The 26282-nt window shown below is 44.0% G+C and overlaps 1 protein-coding gene across 2 annotated transcripts in view; it reads left to right on the top strand.

The window, feature by feature from the left end:
- The window catches only part of LOC143986593 (N-acetylated-alpha-linked acidic dipeptidase 2-like), a 143939-nt gene extending 120368 nt beyond the window's left edge, over positions 1-23571 (top strand). For both annotated transcript variants that reach the window (XM_077485002.1, XM_077485003.1), the window contains 6 exons: positions 5769-5860; positions 10805-10895; positions 11972-12236; positions 18422-18503; positions 19856-19948; positions 22722-23571. In XM_077485002.1, coding sequence (XP_077341128.1) covers positions 5769-5860; positions 10805-10895; positions 11972-12236; positions 18422-18503; positions 19856-19948; positions 22722-22908 — 810 coding nt within the window. In that variant the 3' untranslated portion in view covers positions 22909-23571. The remainder of the gene's footprint in view (positions 1-5768; positions 5861-10804; positions 10896-11971; positions 12237-18421; positions 18504-19855; positions 19949-22721) is intronic.
- The last annotated feature ends 2711 nt before the right edge of the window (positions 23572-26282 follow it).

Here is a 26282-nt window from a genome sequence, read left to right as displayed (position 1 = left end):
CATAGCCAAACAGGAAGTGAGAGGAAATCTATGCAAATTAAGAGAATCCGTTGCCCCCCACCCCCCCCCCCTCAGAACTAGTGTCCTAGACAGCAAGGGGTGTGGCCTTAACAGGAAGGGGTGGGTCATATTTAAATTAGGGGGTGCACGAGTTTAGTCAGGCCTAGGGCAGCACAAAACCTAATACACTACTGGGTAGGGTACATATCTATATAAAAAAACAAAAACAAGGGCAGAAAGACTGAGTAGCATTGAGACTGCCCGTGTTTTTTTTTTTTGTTTTGTTTTTTAACTTTGTTGTCCCGGCTATAGTTTGCCCCAAGCATGTTTGAAGCCATTTACTGTTGACTGTCTCACTACCTCTGTTGGTGGTTTATTCCAAGCATCAACTACCCTTTCAGTAAGATAATACTTTTGAAGATTTGTTTTGAACTTTCCTCCAGTTAGAGGTCATGTCCCCGTAGTCTTGATTTTGGTTTCATATTGAGAAAAACTGCCCCCCTGAACCGTATTCACCCCCTTGATATATTTAAAGGTTTCCAAAACCTCACAGCATTCTGCTCGGTCGGAGAATCCATCGGAATGTGTCCTATCGGACCGTGTTGTCGGATAATCCGACTGTGTGTGGTATGCATAGGACTGATTCCGTCTGAATATCCGTCGGACCTAATTTTCCAACTTGTTGGAAATATTTTCCGACAAACTGGTCCGATAGGACATACTCCGATCATGTGTAGAGAATTTTGATCGGACAAAGTGCCACGCATGCTCAGATCAGCCAGCCCCGCCTGCAAAAAGATTGAGAGCAGGTTCTTAATTTTTCGGTTGGAAAAAGTTCCTATCCGAAAATGCGTTCGTCTGTATGCAATTCCAACACGCAAAATTCCTACGCATGCTCGGAAACAATTCAACACATGCTCAGAAGCACTGAACTTAATTTTCTCAGCTTGTCGTAGGGTTGTACATCACCGCGTTCTTGATGGTCAAAATTTCAGAGAACTTTTGTGTGACCGTGTGTATGCAAGACAAGCTTAAGCAGAATTCCGTCTGAAAAACCATCCAAGATTTTTCGGGTGGAAATTCCACTCGTGTGTACGGGGCATAACAGTGTCTGCTAGCTCACCCCCCAGTAAGGCATTTGTCAGGTGGAAATTCCACTCGTGTGTACGGGGCATTAGGATATCGTTACTGTCACTTTATTAACCAAATGAAGATCTATTTATAGCTAATTGGACAGCACAGTCGCTAAGTGGTTCGCACTTCTGCCTAGCAACAGTAGAGTGGAGTCTGAATCCCAACCACGGCACCACCTGCATGGAGTTTGCATGTCCTCCCTGTGCCTGTGTGGTTTTCCTCCGGGTACTCCGGTCTCCTCTCACACTCCAAATAAATATTTGCCTCCTGTCTAAACTGGTCTGTGTATGCATGAATGTAAGTTAGGGACCTTAGATTGTAAGCTCCTTGAGGGCAGGGACTGATGTGAAAGTACAATGTCTATGTAAAGCGCTGCATAAATTGACGGCGCTGTATAAGTACCTGTAATTTAAAATAGAAGTCTTGTTTGATACGGATGGATGTGTAATATCAAATCTATCCACCAGGTGGCACTCTTGCTCCAGTTTTGTAGTAATAACTGACATTTATAAGGGTTTCCCTGCAGAGAGAGCGTTACCGTTAATTTATGTTATAACAACATTGTGTCTGCTCTCAAGAACTGAATTATTTCTGAGTGCAACAGCTTCAGGTTTATGGCTGGTTAGAGGATCTGTTATCAGAAAAATAGAGGGAAAAAATAGATTTTACCAAGAACAGTTGAAGGAGCAAAACATTTTTTTGTGTTTAATCGGCCTTGGCTCAAAGAGGACAGGACATTCAAGTGCTAATAAACCCCGGACCCTGCATTCACTATATCTGGTCTCCCACAGTACACAGAACATGTAAATATAAACTCCTAAATACCTTTTCTCATCAGCAGTATAAAACAGTCTTCTATCAGCGTCTGGTTAACCACTTAGACCCCTTTCACACTGGAGGCGTTTTTCAGGAGCTTTAGCGCTAAAAATAGCGCCTAAAAAATGTCTCATTTGCAGTCCCGGTGTGAGCGCCCGAGTTACTTTCACGCTGGGGCACTGCGCTGGCAGGACGTGAAAAGAAGTCCTGCAAGCAGCTTCTTTGGGGCAGCAGAGGAGCGGCGTATACACCCCTCCTGCCCATTGAAATGAATGGTCACCGCTGTCAAAGCTCTTTGGCAGCGGTGCTACACAGGCATTATTGGCCCTTTTCTCGGCCGCTAACGGGGGGTGAATAGCGCTGCTAAACTAGTGGTGCTTTGCCGCTAACGCGCCCGCGACTGCAATTTGAAAGGGCTCTTAGGGACCATGCCTATTTTTTTACACTTGGTGTTTACAAGTTAAAATCATTTATTTTATTTTTTTTGCTAGAAAATTACTTATAACCCCTAAACATTGTATATATATTTTTTCCCAGACACCCTATAGTGTCTGGGAAAAAAATGGTGGTTGTTGCAATACTTTGGCATGCCATATTTGCGCAGCGGTCTTACAAGCACAATTTGTTTGGAGAAAAAAACACACTGTTTTGAAAATAGAAATAAGACAACAGTAAAGTTAGCCCAATTTTTTTTATATTGTGAAAGAGATGATGATACGCCGAGTAAACTGATACCCAACGTGTCACGCTTCAAAACTGCATCCGCTTGTGGAATGGCGACAAACTTTGGCACTAAAAATCTCCATTGGCGACATTTATAAAAAGGCTACAGGTTACCAGTTTTTAGTTACAGAGGAGGTCTAGTGCTAGAATTATTGCTCTCGCTCTTACGATCGTGGCGATGCTTCACATCTGTGGTTTTAACACCGTATACATATGCGGGCACGACTTGCGTTTGCGCTCACTTCTGCACGCAAGCTTGGCGACAATTTTGAAAAAAAAAACACATTATTTTTAAAATTTTGCTATAATATATATCCCCCAAAAATATATAATTTTTTTTATTTTCCTTAGTTTAGGCCAATACGTATTCTTCTACATATTTTTGGTTAAAAAAAAAATCACAATAAGCATTTGATTGGTTTGCGCAAAAGTTATAGCATCTACAAAATAGGGGGTAGTTTTATGGCATTTTTATGAATCTTTTTTTTTTCTAGTAATGGCGGCGATCTGCGATTTTTATCGTGACTGCGGCATTATGTCGGACACATCAGACATTTTTGACACATTTTTGGGACCACTATACAAATGCACTGATTCCTGTGTAAATGACACTGGCAGTGAAGGCTTAAGGGTTAAGTGTGTCCTGGGGCGTGTTGCTAACTGTGGGGGGAGGGGCTGTGTGTGACACATCACTGATCTCTGCTCCCAATCACAGGGAGCAGAGATCAGTGACACTGTCACTAGTCAGAATGGGGAGATGCTTGTTTACATTTCATTCTCCCCATTCTTCCTCCCTGTGAGACGATTGAGGGTATCCCCGCGGCGACCCAACTCAAGGAGGCCCCAGGCGGCACGCATGCGCTGGCATGGTGGCAAATTTAAAGGGACGTACCTGTACGCCCATTTGCTTGTCTGTGCCATTCTGCCGATTGTACATCCGTGTGCGCCGGTCGGGATCCGGTTAAAGGGTTCCATTGCCGACAATGGGCTGCGACTTGTCATGAGATTTGGAACTGTGAAATGGGGGGGGGGGTTGGAACATTTGTTCGTGGGTTCAGATCGACATTTGTTTTTTGTTTTTTCAACCACATTGATGAACATTTTAAAGGAGTAAGATGGAAAATGTTTCTCAAACTTCTAACAGCAAATGTTGCTTTTCATTCAGTAAAGTCTGTTTGTTCCTAAAACAAATGATAAAATCACAGGGAATTTTGAAGGACTTTGGAACGACCACCGTCAAGCCATTGAATATATGGAGAATGTTCATAGGAGTTTTTGTTCTAAAATCTAGTGGTGTGTAGCCAGCATTCTGAGACTTGTTCATCTGTGAAGGGCTTCAGATTTCAGAAGCAGATGTAGTCCCTATTTGTAGCCAGAAATGAGAACCGTGGTCCTTTTTATCTTCCAATTCGTCTTCTTATGGAAGGGAAAGTCACAGAGCCGCCTGTCCTATCGTCCAATGAGCAGAGGAGCCTTGTCCATTGTGCCGTATAGTGAAAGCTCTTCCTTTATCTTCCCAGCCACACTCCCGACCTGTCATGCCTAGTCGCACCAATCAGATTGGGTGGAAGAAATCGCAGGAAGAGGATGGGTGCCCATTCAGATGTGTTCAGTGTACGAGAGCATGAAAGATGGGAAAACTTCTCCTCTTTTTATTTATTTTTATTTTTTATTTTTTTATTATGTTCTATTCTTTTCTATCCTATTAGAAATTTGAATGTATTCTATTCCAAATTAGAATTTTGGAAAATGGTTATATTAAATTCTTCTATTCTATTATTATCTAGTCTACATAAATGTATTCTATTCGAAATTTGAATTTCAGAAGATGGTTATATTCCTTCTATTTTAGTCTATTCTATTTTTTATTATATTGCTTTGTTTTTTATGATGTTCTTTTATACTGTAGTCTTTTATGTTCTATTCATTTTTTTTTCTGTTATACTGTATTTTATGTTCTATTCAATTTTCTTTCTGTTATACTCTATTCTTTTATGCTCTATTCAATTTGTTTTATATTATACTCTATTCTTTTATGATCTATTCAATTTTTTTTTCTGTTATACTCTATTTTATGTTCTATTTTAAAAAAAATCTGTTCTACTTTATTCTTTTATGTTCTATTCTGTCTTTTTTTTCTATTCTATTTCCTTTTTTATTTTGTGTTCTGTTTTACTCTTATATTCTCTTCTAATCTATTCTTTTATTTTCTATTCTAATTTATGCTCTTAGGAAATTTGAATTTGAATTGAAAACTATTCGAATGTCGTCTGAAATTTTTGATCTGTTATTTCGGATTTAAATTCGTTACTATTGTAATTTGGAAATTCGGATACATCCGAATTTCCGAATAGTAAAAAATTTGTCCGAATTTCAATTCCGAGCACAACAAACCACATTTATGTCTAAATCGCTTCTAGGTTTTATTGCCAGAGGCTAATTAAACCAGCTGAAGTTAGAAGCTGATTGTTTACTGTGCACGGCACAAGATTCTGTGTGCTCCAGTTTTCGTAAATCTTCCCCAAAGTGAATCAATTTTTTCTGAAATCCTAAAATGAAATTTTGGGTTCTCTGGGCTTGGTCCTATCCTAAACCTAGGCATGGTGAGTTATTATTTGTTGAAATGGAAATTAAGCAGTTATGGAGCACCCTATAGCAGATCTGCTCTTGTGCAGAATCACATATATATATGTATGTATGTGTGTGTATATATATAATATATAATGTGTATGTATGTATGTGATCCTGAACTTCCGCCTAGGGAGCGTGTGTTCTGCCTCTGCTGTGATAACTTACAGCAGAAGCTGATCTGCGGGTGCCGGGCACTGAATGTCCACCGGCACCGAAGTCTGCATATGTAAACAAGGCAGATCTCCATTCTGCCAGGGGGGAAGGGATGGATTGTATCCCTGCAAAGCAAAGAAGGTGCTCTGGTCAGATGAGACCACTCATTGGTTGGACTTTGCCATGGTGGGTAGAAATACCAATAATTAAAGCAACACAAGTCCTAACCCTTGCTCATTACATCCAGAAGAAAAATGCCTTGGCTGGAGTTCCACGTAAATGTTGTCTTCATTGCACATTGTCTTTTCCAGATATCTAGTCCAGATGAAGGTTTTGAGGGCAAATCCTTATATGAAAGCTGGCTCGAAAAAGATCCTTCCATACAGAATGCAGAGCTGCCAAGGTAAAGTGTCATGGTTAGCATAATACAGTGCCTTTAAAAAAGTATTCATACCTCTTGAAATTTTCCACATTTTGTCATGTTACAACCAAAAACATAAATGTATTGTATTGGGATTTTATGTGACCGTCCAAAACAAAGTGGCCATAATTGTGAAGTGGAAGGAAAATGATAAATGGTTTTCAAATTTTTTTTTACAAGTATCGTAAAAGTGTGGGGTGCATTTGTATGGCGCCCCCCTGAGTCAGTGCTTTGTAGAACCACCTTTCGCTGCAATTACAGCCGCAAGTCTTTTTGGGGATGTCTCTACCAGCTTTGCACATCTAGAGTGAAATTTTTGCCCATTCTTTGCAGAATATCTCAAGCTCTGTCAGATTGGATGGAGAGCATCTGTGAACAGCAATTTTCAGGTCTTGCCACAGATTCTCAATTGGATTTTTGACTGGACCATTCTAAAGCATGAATATGCTTTTGATGTAAACCATTCCTTTTGTAGCTCTGGCTGTATGTTTAGGGTTGTTCTCCTGCTGGAAGGTGAACCTTCACACCAGTCTTAAGCCTTTTGCAGACTCTAACAGGTTTTCTTCCAAGATTACCCTGTATTTGGCTCCATCCATCTTCCCATCAACTCTGACCAGCCTCCCTGTCCCTGCTGAAGAAAAGCATCCCCACATCAATATGCTGCCACCACCATGCTTCATGGTGGGGGTGGTGTGTTCAGGTTGATGTGCAGTGTTAGATTTCTACCACACATAGCGTTTTGCTTTTAGGCCAAAAAGTTCAATTTTGGTCTCATCTGACCAGAGCACCTACTTCTGCATGTTTGTTGTGTCCCCCACATGGCTTCTCGCAAACAGGATTTCTTATGGCTTTCTTTCAACAATGGTTTTCTTCTTGCCACTCTTCCATAAAGGCCAGATTTGTAGAGTGCACGACTAATAGTTGTCCTGTGGACAGATTCTCCCACCTGAGCTGTGGATCTCTGCAGTTCCTCCAGAGTTACCATGGGCCTCTTTGCTGCTTCTCTTATTAATGCTCTCCTTGCCCGGCCTGTCAGTTTAGGTGGACGGCCATGTCTTGGTAAATTTGCAGTTGTGCCATACTCTTTCCATTTTCGGATTATGGATTGAACAGTGCTCCGTGAGATGTTCAAAGCTTGAGATATTTTTTATAACCTAACCCTGCTTTAAACTTCTCCAACTTTATACAAGACCTGTCTGGTGTGTTCCTTGGCCTTCATGATGTTGTTTGTTCACTAAGGTTCTCTGACAAACCTTTAAGGGGTTCACAGAACAGCTGTATTTATACTGAGATTAAATTACACACATGTAGACTCTAGTTACTAATTAGGTGACTTCTGAAGGCAATTGGTTCCACTACATTTTAGTGGTATCAGAATAAAGGGGGCTGAATACAAATGCACGCCACACTTCGTAGATATTTATTTTTAAAAGAATGTGAAAAACACTTATCAATTTCTTTCCACTTCACAATTATGTGCCACTTTGTGTTGGTCTAGCGCATAAAATCTCAATAAAATACATTTACGTTTTTGGTTGTAACGTGACAAAATGTGAAACATTTCAAGGGGTATGAATACTTTTTTCAAGGCACTGTAAATCTTTCAGGGGTCAGGGGGTGGTGCAAAGAGAACCTGCTCCAGGCGTCTGCTTCCAATGATCTCTCCCATCTTCAGGTGTGGGTGTCAATATGCAACTATTTGCAAGAACAAAAATAAAAAAAAGTCTGGATAAAGGATAAAACCACTAACGTGTTTCACACCATTATGGCAGGTGCTTATTCATACAGTAGCTATGAATAAGCACCTGCCATAACGGTGTGAAACTCGTTAGTAGTTTAAGCCTTTCTGTATGGATTCATTACAATAAAGAAATAGTTTTTCATTGGAGTGCGGCCATCCGGACTTTTTAGTTTTTATTCTTGCGTTAGGTGGTGGTGGTTGTTGAGATTGAGTGTGTGTGTGTATATATATATATATATATATATATATAAATAAATAAATATATATATATATTTATTTATTTATTTTTTTGTGCATTTTGATATGTGAGCTTTTCTTTTGAGTTGTCTGTTGCTGGACTTTGTTTGTCATGATTTTGTTTAAAAAAAAAAAAAAAAAAAAGGATGGGAGGGTGCGGACTTGTTCCTTTGTGAGAAATGTACAGACTGAGTGACCAGTAATGCCGCATACACACGATCAAACAATCCGGTGGAAAAGTCCGGCAAACTCAAGTCCGCCCAAAAATCCGCCCGCGTGTAGCCTCCGGCGGACTTTTTTTACCCAAAAGTACGGTGGACTTAGAAAGTATTTTTGCACTCCAATCTTCCCGCCGGACTCGCATTTCGGCGGACAATCCGGCCATGTGTGTGCCAGTCCCAGCATCCTCTGGGACTGTGACATCATAATAGGCGGGGACATCATCCGGTGATGTCCCTATATAAGTCGCCGCACGTCGCGTCAGTGGCATTGTGAGCGGAGGATGCGACGAGGCAACATCTGAAGAGAAGAACAGAAGACCGGGCCACTGCCTGTAAAAGAGCTAGAAGAAGGCGCGGTTGCCCGGCAAGAAGAACCGAAGAGGGGGACAAGACCCCCGAAGTCGGAAGAAGTGGGCGGTGGCGAAGAAGAAAGCCGGGCTCCTCCACTAGCAAAAGAGCTAGCAGAAGATAGTGGAGGAGTCCGGCAAGAAGACCCCCGAAAACGGAAGACCCCCGGAGCTGTGCAATAAACTATTTTAACCCTTGTGTGTTGTGTTTTTTTTTACTTTTTTTTTTTACAGGTGAATGGGTAGGGGTACATTGTACCCCATACTCATTCACATAGGGTGGGGGGCCGGTATCCGGGGGCCCCCTTATTAAAGGGGGCTCCCAGATTCCGATAAGCCCCCCGCCCGCAGACCCCAACAACCAACGGCCAGGGTCGTCGGGAAGAGGCCCTTGTCCTCAACATGGGGACAAGGTGCTTTGGGGTGGGCACCCCCCATGTTGAGGGCACGCGGCCTGGTACGGCTCAGGAGGGGGGGGGGCGCTTGCTCGTCCCCCCCCTTTCCTGGCCGGCCGGGTAGCGTGCTCAGACAAGGGTCTGATGTGGACCTAGGGGGGGACCCCACACTGATTTTTCGGCGTTGGGGTTCCCCTTTAAGTCCATACCAGGTGACGGGGCCAGCGACGCCTTCTTCGCTGGCCCCGTCTACCTGGAGACGGGCTCAAAATGAGCAGACTTTCCTCCGCGTGTGTGGGCGAGTCCGTTCATTTCAAAAGCAGGGCGGATAGTCCGGTGGACTTAGTACGCTGTATTAGTCCGCTGAAAAAGTGCGGTGTGTGGGCAAGTAGCCCGTTCGGAAAGTCCGGCAGACAGTCCGCTGGACTAAGTCCGCCGGATAGTCCACTACGTTTGTACACGGCATAAGTCATAGGACTTGATGAGACACAGAATTCCCCTTCCTTTCTTCTTTTCCTGCCAATAACCGGCCACCAAAAATAACACCACCCCACCTTGTTTGCCATTCATTAACCCTATTTAAAGCTAACCTACTATCCCGAAGGATCCATCTCCAGTCATGATGCCTTACTGTGATTTATAACACAGGGCATTGCTTTACTCCCTGTGAAGTCATCACCTGGGTTGTAGAAATATTGCAGGGGCAATTGCTAGGGGGAAGGGGGATCAATAGGGTGCCCTATGTCACTGCCCATTTGCCTAGGCATGTCCCCATGACTACATCTACAAAAAGCCCTTTCACTACTCAGTGTAGCGACAGACCTCTGGAAATAAAAGTGGCAGCATCATTGTTTTGTTTGAGGAAAAAATCCACACACAGTGGAACCTTGGATTACAAGCATAATCTGTTCCAGGAGAATGCTTGTAATCCAAAGCACTCACATATCAAAGTGAGTTTCCCCATAGAAGTCAACGGAAACAAAGATAATTAGTTCCGCATTGACTTCTATTACATGCAATACCACATGTGGCCAGAGGTGGGGGGGGAGGGCGCCGGACAGTTTTGGAAATACTCGGGGACAGCTCTGTTGAACTCGTAAAGGCTCGGAAACACTTGGGAACAGAGTATTTCCAAACAGCTCCGGACTATGCCGAGTGTCCCCGGCGCCCCCACACCTCTCGCCAAATGTGGTACTGCACCGCCCATTAGCTTGAATTCTGCTCATTTTACGAGACAACACTCGCAAACCGAGTCAGAATTTAAACAAAAAAAGTTGCTCGTCTTTCAAAAAGCTTGTTAACCACGTTACTCGTAAACCAAGGACCCACTGTACAGTATGCTTGTGGAGAGAGGGTTGAGGATAGATGAAGTTCTCTAGGGGACCAGCAGGGAGAACACCGATAGCAGAGGCCCTGTGTTGTGAGCTCAGTACAGGAAATTAGGAGCTGGATTTTTGGCAGATTCACAGGTGCTGTATTTGCAGAATTTCTAAAATAAAAACAATGGTAAATGTGCAAGTTTTGCAGAGATATACTGTATATATGGCCGAGATGAGGGGTGGGCAGAAGGGATGGCTGCCCTGGGCGCAGCAAGTTCCTTTTGCTATAAGGCTGACAGGAGTAGTGACAGCGGCATCACTACTTCTGTCAGCCCTGCAGTGGAAGTGGCAAGGAGAGAGCTGGAAAGAGGTGTGGGCTGTGCTCTCTCTCCCCCTTTTCCTCCAAGACTCGCACATAATAAAGGGGGGGGGCAATTTGGCAACTTTACCCCTGACACAGGATGCTTTTGTCCCAGCACTGACTGCATATGTGTGTATTTTGTTTGCCCAGACAGACTTTTAAATTGCTGCTGTAGTTCAGTAGAGTAAACTCTGTACAGAATGTTCTCTAAGCAGTGCATATTATGAGCTGTTGTGTCCTAGCTGCCACATTCTGCTTCTTTCCATTAATATTACGCTCCTTATTTTTTGTTTCTTTCTGTGCAGGATAAACAAGCTTGGCTCCGGCAGTGACTTTGAGGCATATTTCCAGCGTTTAGGGATTGCATCTGCAAGAGCACGCTACACAAAAAATCGGGTGAGATGCATGCGTTTGCAGGGGTCCTGTTTTATGGTGCAGACAACCATAGAGGGTGCAATTATTGCTGAGCTTCCAGAACTTATGTATATGTAAACCCTCACCTTGTGAAACAACCCATTCAGATTAAAATGGAAATGAAAGGCAAAACATTTGTGTATAGATGTAAAATGGACATAGACATCTTCTCCCCCCCCCCCCTTTTTTTTAAGTGATCACATGCTCTCTGTTCTCAGCTGCATAAGAAGTTCAGGGAGGGGGGGAGGAGAAACTGCAGCACACATAACTTCCCATTGAAAGGCTGTGTAGGGAGAAGAGGGGGGGGGGGTCAGGACATGTCTGATCAACAGGCTGAGTTTCCAGCACAGCTAGAGGACTGACCACGCTATATTCTCCTGCCTAGGGTGGTCAGTTTCTAATAGAAAAGAAAAGGGATTGGCAGGAACACCAGGGATTTCATACAAAGGGAGCAATACAAAGAACAGGATACGGGGTTATGGATATGGGATCATGGTACAGCAGGCACATATCGGGAATATTTAATGTTGGGTTTACATATTCTTTAATGGGGCCCTGGATCATGTCTGAGGCCCTGTACTGGAGTACTGCAATGGGACACGCAGTCAGCCTTACAACCCCCCCCCCCTCCCCCCATACAGCACGAAGCAGGTGATTGACAGGCTCAGATGTGCATGTTTCCCTATGAGACTGTGTAGAGGGGGAGGGGTGTCTATTTCCTCTATTTAGGTCTCAGATTACACTCAGCTCCCTGCTGTACAGTATATGACCTCAGATCTCCACCCCCTGCCTTCTATAGCTCAGAATTGCTGTATAAACAGTGCAATTTAAACAGCTGTAGAGAAGAAAGGCTGCAGATAAACAGGAACAACTTGTGTAGGAGGATTTGTTTAATCTGTGTATCAAGTGATGCCACTCACTTCACAGGGTATATGGAGGGGTTTACAACCAGTTAAACCAGGTGTAGGGAACCTCGGCTCATGCCTGTGATTGTCAGGGTCTTGCAATATCTCATGGGACCCATCATTGATTTTTTTTTTTTTTTTTAACTGTTACAGAAAACGGACAAGTACAGCAATTATCCGGTCTACCACACCGTATATGAGACATTTGAGCTGGTGAACCGGTTTTATGATCCAACGTTCAAGAAACAACTCGCAGTAGCCCAGATAAGGGGAAGCCTGGTGTACAAGCTCGCTGACTCCGCCATCCTACCGTTTAATGTCCTGGATTATGGCAAGGAGCTGAAAAATTATGCTGACAGCATCTCCAACTTGGCTAAGCAACAACAAGAGAAAATGGAGACCTATGGTGTGTCTTTCGGTGAGTAAAGATAATCTAGTAGATGGACACTACTTTTGTCCTCCCCAAAAAAGAATGAGGGTAACTTGCCATTTAGAGGGAATTTCACTTGTCTTAAAACAAATGTAAAGGGATAACATTGTGGCAAGATAATATTAAGGCAAAAGAATAAGTTGCAACATACTGGAAGTCTCTTTTTAGGCCGGGTTCACACTGGTACAACACAACAGTCATAACTGTGGATCCGACTTTGCCCTGCGACTTTAAGTCTGAATTCAAGGACCGGGATCCGACTGATCCCGAACAATACCAGGCCCTTTGCGTCTGGTAAGAATCTTTAGGGGAAACTCCACACCAAATAATAAAAAAAAAAATCCCATACCAGGTATGGATTTTAAGGGGAACCCCCACACCAAAAAACTGCGTGGGGTCCCCCTAAAATCCATACCAGACTCTTATCCAAGCACATAGCCCGGCAGGTCAGGAAAGGGGGTGGGGTAGAGCGAGTTCCCCTCCTGAACCATACCAGGCCACATGCCCTCAACATGGGTGGGGGGTGGGTGCTTTGGAGCAGGGTGGACCCTGCGCCCATAACAAACAAATGGCCCCTGGCCCCACCTATAACTGTGCACCCCCACCCCAGAGCACCTTGTCCCCATGTTGATGTGGGCGAGGGCCTCTTCTCAACCCTGGCCGGTGGTTGTAGGGGTCTGCGGGCGGAACTTATCGGAATCTGGAAGCTCCCTTTAAAGAGGAAGTAAACCCTGATGAGTTTACTTCCTCTTTGTCTCCCTGCAAAGGCAAAGCATAATGGACTACTATGCATTGCATAGTAGTCCATTATGTGTCACTTACCTGACACAGGAGCCAGCGAAGTCACCGCTGTCCCCTGTAGTCTGGCGCATCCATCTTCTCGGTGGGGTCTCGCTGCTCCGCCGCTGTCTTTCGGCGAAGCCGCGATGACATCACTCCCGCGCATGCGCACAGGAGCCAACACGCACGGCATCTTCATTGTTGACTGTGCAGCGCATGCGCCGTAGACAGCGGTGCTGTCTTTTCGCAAATATCTCCTAAACTGTGTAGGTTTAGGAGATATTTCTTGGACCTACAGGTAAGCCTTAATCTAGGCTTGCCTGTAGGTCAAAGTGTGTTGTAAGGGTTTACAACCACTTTAACCACTTGCTGACCGGCTCACGCCAATATACGTCGGCAGAATGGCACAGGTGCACAAAAGCACATACCCGTATGTCACTCCATCCATCATCGGTGGCTAGCGGGTGCGCACGAGCGGGTCCTACGGACTCTATGTCCGCCGGTGGCCCACGATCGTGGCACGGAGAGGCAGAACGGGGAGATGGCAAGGCATTTCCCTGTTCTGCCTAGCAACATGACAGGGATCTACTGCACCCAGTGATCGGGAGTAGTGATCTCTGTCATGTTGTAGTGAACCCATCCCCCTTAAAGTTAGAACACACTGAGGGGACACACTCAATCTTCCCCTAGTGTTTAACCCCTTCCCTGCCAGTGACCTTTACACAGTAATCAGTGCATTTTTATAGCACTGATCGCTTTATAAATGTCAATGGTCACAAAAATGCGTCAAAAGTTTTTTATATATTTTTTTGGGGATATTTATTATAGCAAAAAGTAAAAAATATAGCTTTGTTTTTTTCAAAATTGTCACTTTTTTGTTTAAAGTGCAAAAAATAAAAACTGCAGAGGTTATCAAATACCACCAAAGAAAAGCTCTATCTTTGGGAAAAAAAGGATGTCAATTTTGTTTGGGTGTAACGTCGTACGACTGCACAATTGTCAGTTAAAGCGACGCAGTGCCGTATTGCAAAAAAATTACTCGGTCAGGAAGGGGGTAAATCCTTCCGGGGCTGAAGTGGTTAACAAGGGGGCCTCCAGATCCGGGCCCCTCACCCTATGTGAGTGAGTATGGGGTACTATGTACCCCTACCCATTCACCTAAAAAAAAATGTCAAAAATAAAAACAGCACACAGGTTTTTGACAAAGTATTTCATTAAAGCAGCTCCTGCGTCTCTTCCCCTTACGATTTCTTCTCCCTCCGCTGATGTCTTTTTTTTTTTTCTGCTGCTGGTTTGCCTCTTTCCGCTGTCTTCTCCCTCTGCCGGGTCTCCTCTCTCTCTCTGCTTCCAGATTCCAATAAGCCCCCCGCCCGCAGACCCCTCCCCCATGTTGCTCTTACTTGTCCCCTTTCCTGACCTGCCGGGCTGCGTGCTCGAAAAAGGGTCTGGTATGGATTTTTTTTTTTTGGGGGGGGGGGAACGCCCACAAACGGCATGGGGGCTTCCCTTAAAATCCATACCTTTATGGTCTAGGAGGAGGGACTCTATGCCCCTCATTTTTTTTTTCAAATTTGGCGTGGGGTTCCATTTCAAGATCCTCCGAGCACAAGTCGCATGCCAAAGACAAATCAGTTAAGACGATGATCCGACTTCAGTGATATTCAGTGCTGGTCGGTTCACACTGGGGCAGCTTCAAAGTCATCCCGTACAGCACGACTTGCAAGCTACTTCTGTAATAGAAGTTGTCCCCACGTAGTTGAGTTCGGCATCTTGTGCCACTCTGATTAGAACGGTTCCATTGATGGGCTGAAGTAGGACCAAAGTCGGACCAAAGTAGTGCAGGAACCTTTTTCAAAGTTGGACCGACTTGTGTCAGACCAGTTAAAACAGCTCTCATAGGGAACCATTGATTTATACATGTCATGCTACCGATGTTGGAGTGTTTGTCGTACCAGGGTGAACCCAGTCTTAAGACCCCTTGCACACGGGCAATTCTGTTGACTCACAGTCCACTATGGATTGTGATGGCAACAGCACCTGGCCCGTGGTTAGCTGCCAGTCACACAACTTCCCGCTCGCCTCTTTGAAGATGGACTTTATACTGAAGTTGCTGTTCATCATGAAACTGGGCCCATTAGACTTGGTTGTGGTACAGCCCAATTCACTTCTATGGGGTGCGTTGGCAGGCAGGATCACCTGGTAGATGCAACATACCCTACTTCTTTTTTCTTTTTTTTTCTTTGCTACAAAGCGTAGCTCTGCAACTGCAACAGTGTGTATGGGGACATCAGCAGCTGTTAACAGGGGTTTGAATGGCAGCTGAGGTATGTTAAAAATTACCCCACGCCATTTTTCTTTCTTTCATTTTGGGCCTGGTATGGATTGGGAGGCCCCACGCCATTTTTTTTTTTCAACATTTTTCTATTGGCTGCAATGTGTTGTTTATTTTTTTTTTTCATTCAGCGGGGAAGCCGTTGACAGCGGATGACTGACTCCTTAACCAACTATTCACAATGCTCTGATTGGGCAAAGCCTAGAATGCACTGTGCAGCAAATTCGGGTGTTCGCCAAACAGCCAATCTTATGCTCGGTCCGAAACGCTCGCCCAACACTAGTCAGTACATGCAGCCTGCAAAGACTGGGTCAGAACAGTAACTGAATTTGCCATGGGTATAGTCATATCTCTGGAAGACTAAGATACATGCACATTCGCTGCTAACGGTGACCCTTTGATGTTTCTAATCCGCTATTAAGATGTGTGAGATCTTTTCAGTCCTGTGACCCTTAACACCAATGCGATGGAACCCCCTGTTTTTTTAACCCTGGGTATGACAAGTTCCTTACCTCAATGGTCTACTCCTACTCTGTTGGCCCACCACTTTTTTCATACAGGTGCCTTTGTGTACAAGTCAGTTTTATTGACTCTGTTCGAAGAGGCAACGATCCTGTTTTGGTCATGTTTACGGGTAAGACCTTTTCTTGTCTTCATCCCTGAAACAAGCATATAGCAGACCTTTACTGCCGTTTGAGGCTATCTGCTCCAGACGAGCCCCTAAAAGACCTGTCCGGGTCAAGGCTCGGCCTGGGAATGAGGATATATACAGGGGCAGGTGGACCTGCCCCTGTATATCTGACTACTGGCAAAAGGTGCATGAGACTGTTCTCTAGGTGTCGGGAGAGTCATTGGACTTCACCCCACTCCAGTATCTCTTGCTTGGGAGTGATCATCCACTCTGTACCTAGAAGAAGTCCCTGGCAGCCCATTTGATCAAGGCTACCAGGAAGTGTCTACATTGTCTGGTTAGACATGCAACCGACGCGTTTGTGAGAATGGTATCTCACAGTAAATAGATCACAAGAAGTGGAAGAATTTTATTGGGTGTGCTGGACTCACTTTAAGGCTACCAATCTGTACAAACAAGTCATGTTTAGTACTGGAAAAATTGTTATGTGCAGACTTACTCTAAAATTCTGGTAGAGCGGTTGGTAGTTTGTCGGGCCAATGTTGGCTGGTTGGGGGCAAGTCCCTGCGACAGATAGGCAAAGGATCCCCAGTGCAGGTGTAATACAAAGCTGACCCCAGCTGGTACTATAGGGATCTTTTTTTGGTAGCTACTTCTAGGCAGAAAGGTAGAGATCACCAGAGTCTGTGGAAGGGCCCACATTGGTAAAGAGTAGGACGGGGCTTGGGCGTGTTTTGGAATCCGACCTGCCCAATCCCGCCAGGAAGCCGACACTGCACACCTCTAATCACAGGCAGTGAGGCATTTCCCGATCCACAGCTGCACAGATTGGGAAATGTTTCCTGGTAGAATTGGGCACGTGGGATCCCAAACTCACCTGAGCACATCTCTAGTGAATAGAGGTGTATCAAGTTGCCTCTCCTCCACCTCATTTGGGAGTCAGATCCCTCCTCCTCCTCCTTCTTATTTTTTCATCATCCCCTTTCCCTCTTTTCTTGGTATAAGTTTTGCATAGTTGAGTTGTGTCCTCAGTGTACAAAATCAGGACAAAATGTGCAAATTGATAGCCCGGCAGTCATCTTTAAAGTGGTTGTAAATCCTTACATAAAGCCAGTGAATTGAGTGGCCTCAGGTGATACACAGATGAAACAAATCCTCCTACATAAATTGTACCAGTTTATCCTCAGTATTCTCTTCTCTGCATCCATTCAAAAGTCATACCTGTTTATCTGCAGTCTTCTCTTCTTTACATCTATTCAAAGTGCAGAATATATACAGCTTGTCTAAGCTTTCAGAAAAGCAGGGGCGGGAATCTAAAGTTGCGCTCTGTAGAGCTCAGTGAGAGCTGATTGGAGGGAAGGGACACATCCCCCTACACACTGCAAACAAGGACAGAGCTGAGGCTGTCAATTACAGGCTGTGTACTGGAGCTCTCTCCCCATCACCTTTTTACCTCTTGCTGTCTGAACAATTTGTCAGAAGTTACTTATGCAGATAGCAGAGGAATGAGGGTGCAGACAGAAATGACACTTAGTTCTCTGGATTAATACAAGTACACACTATAGAGGGATATGCTTTGCTCATATTTCATGTCTTAGCTTTACAATTGCTTTAAGTATGCAGTATATATTTGTGACAAACCCAACCGGGTCAGAGGCTTTTGAATGGGACTAGGGGCTAGTCTTCTACCCACTGATTATGGCCCATGAAGGAGACCGGGGATTTTGTCTGCTCTCTCCATGGGATCAGAGGCTGAACTGAGCTCTTTTCCATGCTCTAACCAGGAGAAGAAGACCAAATCCCTGGTCTCCTCCATGGGCCATAATTAGTGGATAGAAGGTTAGACCCTAGTCCCCTCCAAAAGCCCTTGTCCAGGTTGGGTTTGTCACAATATTGAACAATCTATTTTCCAGGATGGTAAACTGACCAGATCTTACCTCAGAGTCCCACTGGTGTGTCAGTGTGTACCTTGCATGGCCTGGTGTGCAGTATAGTTAACTAAATGCGATTTAAAGTGGTTTCTGAACTCCTTTTCAGGAGTTTAAATGATTGCCCTTTATCAGGGTCAAAAATATACAGCAAAAGTATCTTCTCCAGATGATGGTTTAGGCAGCTAATGTCTATGGGCACCTTAGTAGGTGTAGGGCTGCTGGGACAGGAGAGGAAAGTCAGATTGTACCTGCATTTCCAGCCTCCTTCCGGTGTCTATGGGCAACTTTACCCTTCTGCCATTCCACCCACCCATCTCCCTGCTGAACCAGAAACCTATAACCTCCTCTGTGCAGCATGTAAGTGGGAAGCATTTGTCTGGATTTGTGAGCAGATAAGACCATATCTTACATTATATTTCATAAAAAAAATCCTTTCTGCTTAGAAACAAGTATTTTGAGTCTTGCTCTTTTCTAATAATTTACCTTTTCTTTGTTGTAGAACCTTTGTTTTCTGCCATTAATAATTTTACAGATTATGGGGCTGGCCTACACCAACGCATTAAAACCATTGATCTGAAAAAGTAAGTTTGACATTATAATACTTAATTTATTCCTACAAAAAAAAGGTGACATGTACAGCGCAGTCTGTCTCTTTATAACCTTTTTTTTGTTTTGTTTTTATATATGTTGACCCTTTTTTTATATCAGTAGACCTAGCCATCGATGTTATCCAATCTATTTTTTGGTGCGTTTTGGGTTCTTCAAAAAAGATTTGTCAGGCATACAAATTGAAATAAAATGGTTTAGCTGAAAATGAATTTTGTGCAGTCACGGTACACTTAAAGTGGTAGTAAACTGAAGAATTGCAAAAAAAAAAACTTGGACAGTCAGGGTTTTTATAACAAGAGACCCTACAGGTTTCTCTTCTGTCACAAATGGACGTCCTGCCTGACAGCAGGAAATGTGATCTAAGCCGCACATGCACAGCTCAGACCATATTTATGGCTCGCTCTGTGTGCTGTGGTCATGTAAGTCCCATGTGCATGCGCGGGAATGATGTCACCTTGGCCTGCCCATTCAAGCGGCCAATGATACGAAACCAGGAAGGAAGACAAAGCGAAGATGGAAGCCCTGAGGACCAGGGATCACATACCTCACACGCACACATACTAGGGCCAATTTAGACAGGAGCCAGTTACCCAACCAACTTGTCTTTGGAATGTGGGAAGAGCCTGGAGTACCTTGAGAGAACCCACACAAGCACAGTGAGAACATGTAAATGCTATGCAGGTAGGGTCCTGGTTTGAATTTTTTACCCCAATCCTGCAAAGCAGGAATGCTAATCACTAGGCTACTGTGCTGCTCACCTTTGTATCCATCTAGAGATTAGCTTTAAGTAAAACTATGGCCTCCCATTAAATGCCATGTTTTCCATATAAATAATTGTTGATCCTACCAGTAAAGTCCACCTAATGTAGCTTCCTGTGATGGGGTAGCAACTATGCTGCACTGCTCCTGAAAGTTATTGTGGTCATGTAGGCTGTGCCTGATTGCACAACAGCGGGATGATCAGCAGGGATGTGGCCATCAACATGATCACTGCTGATCTACAAGCCTGTAGGTTGTCAATCAGCACCTGGCTACACCCAGTCCTGCCCACTGCTTTCTGGACTGAAAACACGTATCTCGGCTGCTGAACCCTTCCCACTGTGAGCTGCAGTGTCTGTGAGGGGAAGCGTGTGTGACAGAAAGGGTTTGGATTAGTTAGGGAAAGTAAAGGATAGCTTTTTGTTTACTTTGAGACATGTGCATCACATAGTAACTGGGTTTGGTACTTGTATGGACTTATGTATAGGAGCCTTTAGTTTTACTTTAAATCTAATCCAATGCACAGGGTTGGCATGAACATTACTAATCCGTTTTTCAATTACAGTCCCCTTGCTCTTCGTATACTGAATGACCAGTTGATGTTTGCAGAGAGAGCTTTCACTGATCCCCTTGGCCTCCCAGGACGACCGTTTTACAGGTACAGAATAGATGCCACCCACTGCCATGTTTTCGATTATCTTGGTTTCATGTAACCACCAAGCTCCACCATTCTTTTTGAGTAATTTGAATTGGTACTTGCTGGTGATAGTTACCAGCCCTCTGCGCACTGAAGACCGAAAGCCTGAGCGATCAGCGGTCTTTGATTTCTCAGTTGTTGTTATAAGCCCAGTACACATTATAAGAACATTTTCACAGTCAGTCAAAACCAAGGATGGAAATGTACGAAAATTCTCGTACCACTGAGCTTTTCTTTCCTTTTATTTTTTATGATCATGTGCAGTCTTTCGTATCATCTGATTTTTCTCAAACAAAAACAGTACACATTAAACTAAATTCGTTAGTTCTGTTCATGTACGAGAAATGTCTGAATTGGATGTCAAATGTTGTGTACGCACTATATGAAAATCGAACAATCGTGCCTTGTACAGAATTTTTTCTTCTGATTTTCGCTTAGCGTGTAACCCACTTTAGGGGTGGCAGGGGACTGATGTTGCAGCCCCCTAGGTAAGTACAGTAAAACCTTGGAATTGCAAGCATAATTCATTCCAGAAACATGCTTGTAATCCAAAGCGAATTTACGTATAAGAAATTATGGAAACTCAAATGATTCGTTCCACAACTATTTATTCATAGGTCCTTCAGTTTATAGCCATATAAAAAGATGATAGTAATGTGATAGGTTGTGTAACCATAAAATGTCCATCCACAAATGGCAACCTCCACAAGGGGATTAGAAGTAAAATCCAGCTACAGAGTATAAAAGAGAAGAGAGGCGCCTCTAAGTGTAGTAATATGGTTCCATTTAATAAAGGTACAACATTTAGTAACTCACATGGTTGATTAAAAGTATGCAGGCATCCGGGGTAAAGCTGCCCACATAGATTATCCCCGCACCACCAGCTCTCACCTCTGTCTTTCTGCAATCATGATTGGGAAGACTGCCCTGCAGTAGAACGATCTGAAAGCGAGGCTTGAATCGCTCGTGGAGTGCAGCGTTGAAGGAATGATGTAGATGGCGGTGCGGGGGATGGTCTATGTGGGCAGCTTTACCCCGGATGCCCGCATACTTAGATGTGCCTGTTTGAATCATCAACGATGTGAGTTGCTAAATGTTGTACGTTCATTAAATGTAACCATTTTGCTACACTTTAGAGGCGCCTCTCTTCTCTTTTATACTCAGTTGTGACATAATCAAGACATCGATTGTATATCAAGTCAAAATTTATGTAAACATTTTGCTTGTCTTTCAAAAACGCTCTCAAACCAAGGTTTTACTGTATGTAGGGTTTTTATTTTTTAAATACCGCACTTATCTTTTAATCACATCAGCATTTTGGCTGTCCGGTACATAAAGTCTGAAGGAGAGTTGAAACTAGCTCATGGCTGCAGTGTCTTGTCTGTGAGTTTGTTTCACCCTTATGCTGCCAGTGTTCTGGCAGATAGTGTCCTGGCATCATATAGTATCCGCCCCGTACTGCGCATGGGCAGTACGGAGCAGACGACGCTTCAGAAAATCTCCGAAGCTGAACGGCGCGCTTCGGGCTCGACCTCGCTGCGCTCGGCTCTTTTATATTCCTACTCTATGTCCACTTGGATGGTGAGGATAGAACCTGGACTCACGGCGCAGGCACTGTTCATCCTCGGCTATTTTCAGAATCTGTGTTGCTGTGTACTGCGCATGCGCAGTACACAGCGGACACTATCTGATGGGGGACCTTATATGATGGGACACCGGCTCCTGTCATTTATATAAATGTGTTATAAGCCCTTCTGTTTGGCACTCCCAGTTGTGGACAAGCTCTCTGTGTTCTTGCGTACAATGCAGGACAGTTGCTCCCACATAATACGCAATGCCCTTGCTATGACTGGTCAGGCAGTGATATGAAGTCACTGTGGTGGTGCAGCATGGAGGAAGCCTATGGGAATGAGAAATAAGGTAAATTCCAATTCCGCTAGACAAAGCAAGCAGTTAGCCCTTGGAGGGGATCCAGTTCAATGGTAACTTTTTTTTTTCTCCATCCTTGACTTTAAGTGGAGTTCTGCTAAAAATTAAAAATAAAAGTCAGCAGCTACAAATACTGCAGCTGCTGACTTTTAATAATCTGACTTTTACCTGTCCTAGGGTCCAGTGATGCGGATGAACAAAGCCCTGCTCGTCTCCCCCTCCTTTCTGCGGCTAAGCCACAACCGGGCGCCCATAGTTACACCCATTGCACATGCACGAGCTGTGCCACAACTGGCAGAGCAATCATCTGGGATCTGTGACGTGTCCCAGATGATTGCCGAGAGGGAGGGGGAAGAGGTGATCTCCCTTCCAGTGCCGTGGTGCGCCAGTAGGAAATGTGAGCTGGGACCCTCTTCTTTTTTTTTTTTTTACCGCCCCCCACCCCCTAAAAAAAAAATGGCGTGCCAAATGTGGCATGTCAGGGGGTCATCTCCCTTAAAGCTGAAGTTCCATTTTTGGGTGGAACTCCGCTTTAAGCTCAGTTGTTTGGTTTTGGCTGTACTAGCAGAACCGCTTGACTCCTAACAGAAGTTGTCATCTTGTTAAGAGTTCATTTTTATCATCTACCATGATATTTCTTCTCCTCTTGCGATCCTTGCAGATTTCCGAGCAAAGACAACCATTCCTGTTATCTTACATCCCGACCGTTGCAAAGCAAATTGTTTATAGCGAGCTGTAGTTATTCCTTAAAGCTCATCACAATACATATAAAATCTCCTCCATCAAATATTCTCTTCTTTTGCAGACATGTCATCTTTGCACCCAGCAGCCACAATAAATATGCGGGGGAATCGTTTCCCGGGATTTACGACGCTCTGTTTGACATTGAGAATAATGCGGACCAGCAGAAGGCTTGGGAGGAAGTGAAAAGACAAATTGCCGTTGCCACGTTTACTGTGCAAGCTGCTGGAGAAACCTTAAAAGACGTTTAATAAAAGTGTCGTCTTCTTGTTACTTTTTGGTGTCTATCAGAAAAGGCCAAAATAAGCGTGCTGTACAGTCCCAGCAGATCAAACGGTATATAGACCAAAATTGATGGGCATTGGTCTTTGGCAGTGCAGTAATCTCATCCATCTGACTGTCAGGAGTTGGGGGGCCTTTCTAGACACTTGGGGCCCATTTCCATCATGGCAGTGCATTAGTGCACCCGTGTTAACACATTTGCACCACATTTGCACCACATTGCACCAACACAAGTAACATGCCTGTTACCGCACCTCAAAAGTGTGACTGGACCTTTAAGAGCACAATATTTCTGTTTAAAAGTTTTCCTCCTATACACTGGTCTGTGTCTATAAGCTGTTTTTTAATACCTGCCCATGGTTCAGGTTTAAATATATTTAATCTAGTTAAATAAAATGTAATATGTAAATCCTTAGGATTGCAGTGCAGCAAAAATTCAACTGAGGAGGGGCATCCAGCCAACGCTTGCAAACATACGTGTGTATGGTGAAGAACACGCAAAAGCAAATATGCTCGCTTATGTCAGAAAAGAACTCGGCTGAACCCCTAATGAAGGTAGAGCAGTTCGGCCCCCAAAATGCATTGTTTTTTTACTGGATTTATTATGAAATAAATAACTTATTGAGCTAAAACTAATGGTGTGGAGCTCCTTGCTTTCTTCTACCTCCAAATGTCGTATGCAGAACAGGACATGAGGGAAAATATCCAACAAGGTGCAAACAGATATAGATATAATATACAGTATACAGTGTTTTGTGTATATGCATGTATGTGTGTGTTGGTAATATAGGGTATATATGTGTGTGTGTATATATGTATGTGTGTGTGTGTGTGTATATATATATATATATATATATATATATACACACACACACATGTATTGGGACACCTGCCTTTTACACGCACATAAACTTTAATGACATCCCAGTCTTAGTCCGTAGGGTTAATATTGAGTTGGCCCACCCTTTGCAGCTATAACAGCTTCAACTCTTCTGGGAAGACTGTCCACAAGGTTTAGACCCCTTTCACACTGGGGCCACGGCCTTATTAGAGCTAAAGCTCCGCTCGTTTTAGCAGCACTTTTCAGGTGCTGGGGGGGGGGGGGCGCTTTTAAGAAAGAAAGGGTTAAAAGCTCCCATGTTGCATTGCTTTCAAAGCGCTGCCCATTCCAATGGGCAGGGCATTTGGGGGAGCTGAATACAGCACTCCCAACCTGCCCCAAAGACGCTGCTTGCAGGACTTTTTGGAAGGTCCCGCACACGCACCCGCCCAAGTGAAAAGTCACACTTGAATGAATGGGAGGTGGTTTTTAGGTGTTTAGCAGAGGCTATTTCCAGCGCTAAAGTGCCTGAAAGGGGTCTTAGGAGTGTGTCTATGGGAATGTTTGCCTGACCTCACCAATGTGCTTCTGGAAGAATGGTCACTGATGTTAGACGAGAAGGCCTGGCTCGCAGTCTCAGCTCTAATTTATATCAAAGGTGTTCTATCAGGTTGAGGTCAGAACTCTGTGCAGGCCAGTCAAGTTCTTCCACCCCAAACTCACTCATCCATGTCTTTATGAAAATTACGCAAAATCAAATGTTCTCAGGCTATACTCTTTGCAGATTGCTTGTATGCATGGGGAAAGTATTGCATTATAGCTGCTAAATGGTGCTGACTATCATAGGACAGAAGTATGCTCTGCCATGACCATCTAGTGGTCATAATGTGGTATTTTCTATTCTATTCTTTCTATTCTATGGTACTCCTATTCCTGATGTACTGATATATTTGGACAATTGATGCAATTTGGAATGTTTGCACAAACTGGTTTTTACTGTTTTATAATAATGTGTATGTATGACAGGATTTTTATAGGCATTTGTAAGTGTAGAGCACTTTATTTTATTTATTGGTTAAGTTTTGTTTGACCTACACACCAGCTTTTAGGTAGAGAGTGTAAACGGTAAGCGTGGATAACTGGCTTTGATAGAATTGACATTTAATCTTTCTTTTACGCCAGCACACATCATCAGTATTGTAGTGCACTGCACACTGATGAAGACTAAGCCCTTGTACACACGGTCGGAGATTCAGTCGGAATGTTTCCTATCGGAGCGTTTTGTCGGATATTCCGACTGTGTGTGGTTTGCAACGGACTGTTTTCGTCGGAATATCCGTCGGACCAACTTTTCCAACTTGCCGGAAATATTTTCCGACAAAATGCTCCGATTGGACATACAGGAGGCGAGGTATGTCAAGTTTAGTATAAAGAAATGTTTTCAATTTTAAAAAACTGACAAACAGAAGAGAAGTTTGAAGATGCTTTTGCTGCCCTGCAGTTTTGTACCTTTATGCACTGGCTGTGGCTCAGAACAGCTTACCGGTTGAGCTCTGGGACGTCATCTCATAAGCATCCCATTCTATGCCTCCATGCATGTGCTGCCCTACAATTACACAAGTTATGCTATGGGAGCTTTTCTTCTTTTTTTGCCTTACTAAATGATTGTGGTGGAACGAGATATACCATAAGAAGGGAGCAGATAGATTGGAGTTATCAACAGAGCCCAGTGAGGGGACCAGGAACGTACCATTTTGCAAGCTCGTATGATCTCCTTAAAAAAGAGATCTTGATAGCTGGTAAGCCTCCTCTAATTTGGTGGTGGATAATTCCTTTCTCCTCTGGGTGAGTCACCGAAAACGGATTGAGATTCAGTATCTTATTCATCTTCCCTCTTCTTTGGACTGCTTATATGCCTGGAAATTATTACTTTGGCACTATTTTGCATGTTTTTGTAAACTGGAAAGATTATGTCACTTTATAACTTTGTTTTATAAGTTTTAGCGCAGCTATTTTTTAGAATACTCCGATCATGTGTAGCCTACTCTGACGGACAAAGTGCCATGCATGCTCAGATCAAATTCCTAGACCAAAGCTATTGGCTACTAACCTGAACATAGTCCTGTCGTAACGAAATAACGTCATCACGTTAGATTTTCCGACAACTTAGTCCGACCGTGTGTATGCAACACCTCTTCCGGAATTAATCCGTCGGAATAACTCCGACAGATTTGGTTGTCGGAATCTCCGACCGTGTGTACAAGGGCTTATAGTGGTTCCAAAGACTGAAGGTTTTTACCTTCATGCATTCTTCAGTGTGCAGCTTCCCTCTCAGCCCCCCTAATACTTAGCTGAGGCCTATCTCAATCCAGCGCTGTGCACTGGAGCCTGGGCTCTCCCTCTTCTCATTGGCTGAGACATAGCAGTGGGAGCCATTGGCTCCTTCTGTTAATCGCAGCCAGTGAGGAGGGTGCGGGGCCAAGCTGACAGGATCAGGAGCGAGCATGCACCATGGCCCCCAGA

Source organism: Lithobates pipiens, unplaced genomic scaffold (assembly GCF_037356315.1).
Source record: "Lithobates pipiens isolate NorthernLeopardFrog02 unplaced genomic scaffold, aLitPip1_a1.2 Scaffold_17, whole genome shotgun sequence".
Taxonomy (NCBI): Eukaryota; Metazoa; Chordata; class Amphibia; order Anura; family Ranidae; genus Lithobates; species Lithobates pipiens.
This window is presented reverse-complemented; position numbering and strand designations above follow the sequence as displayed.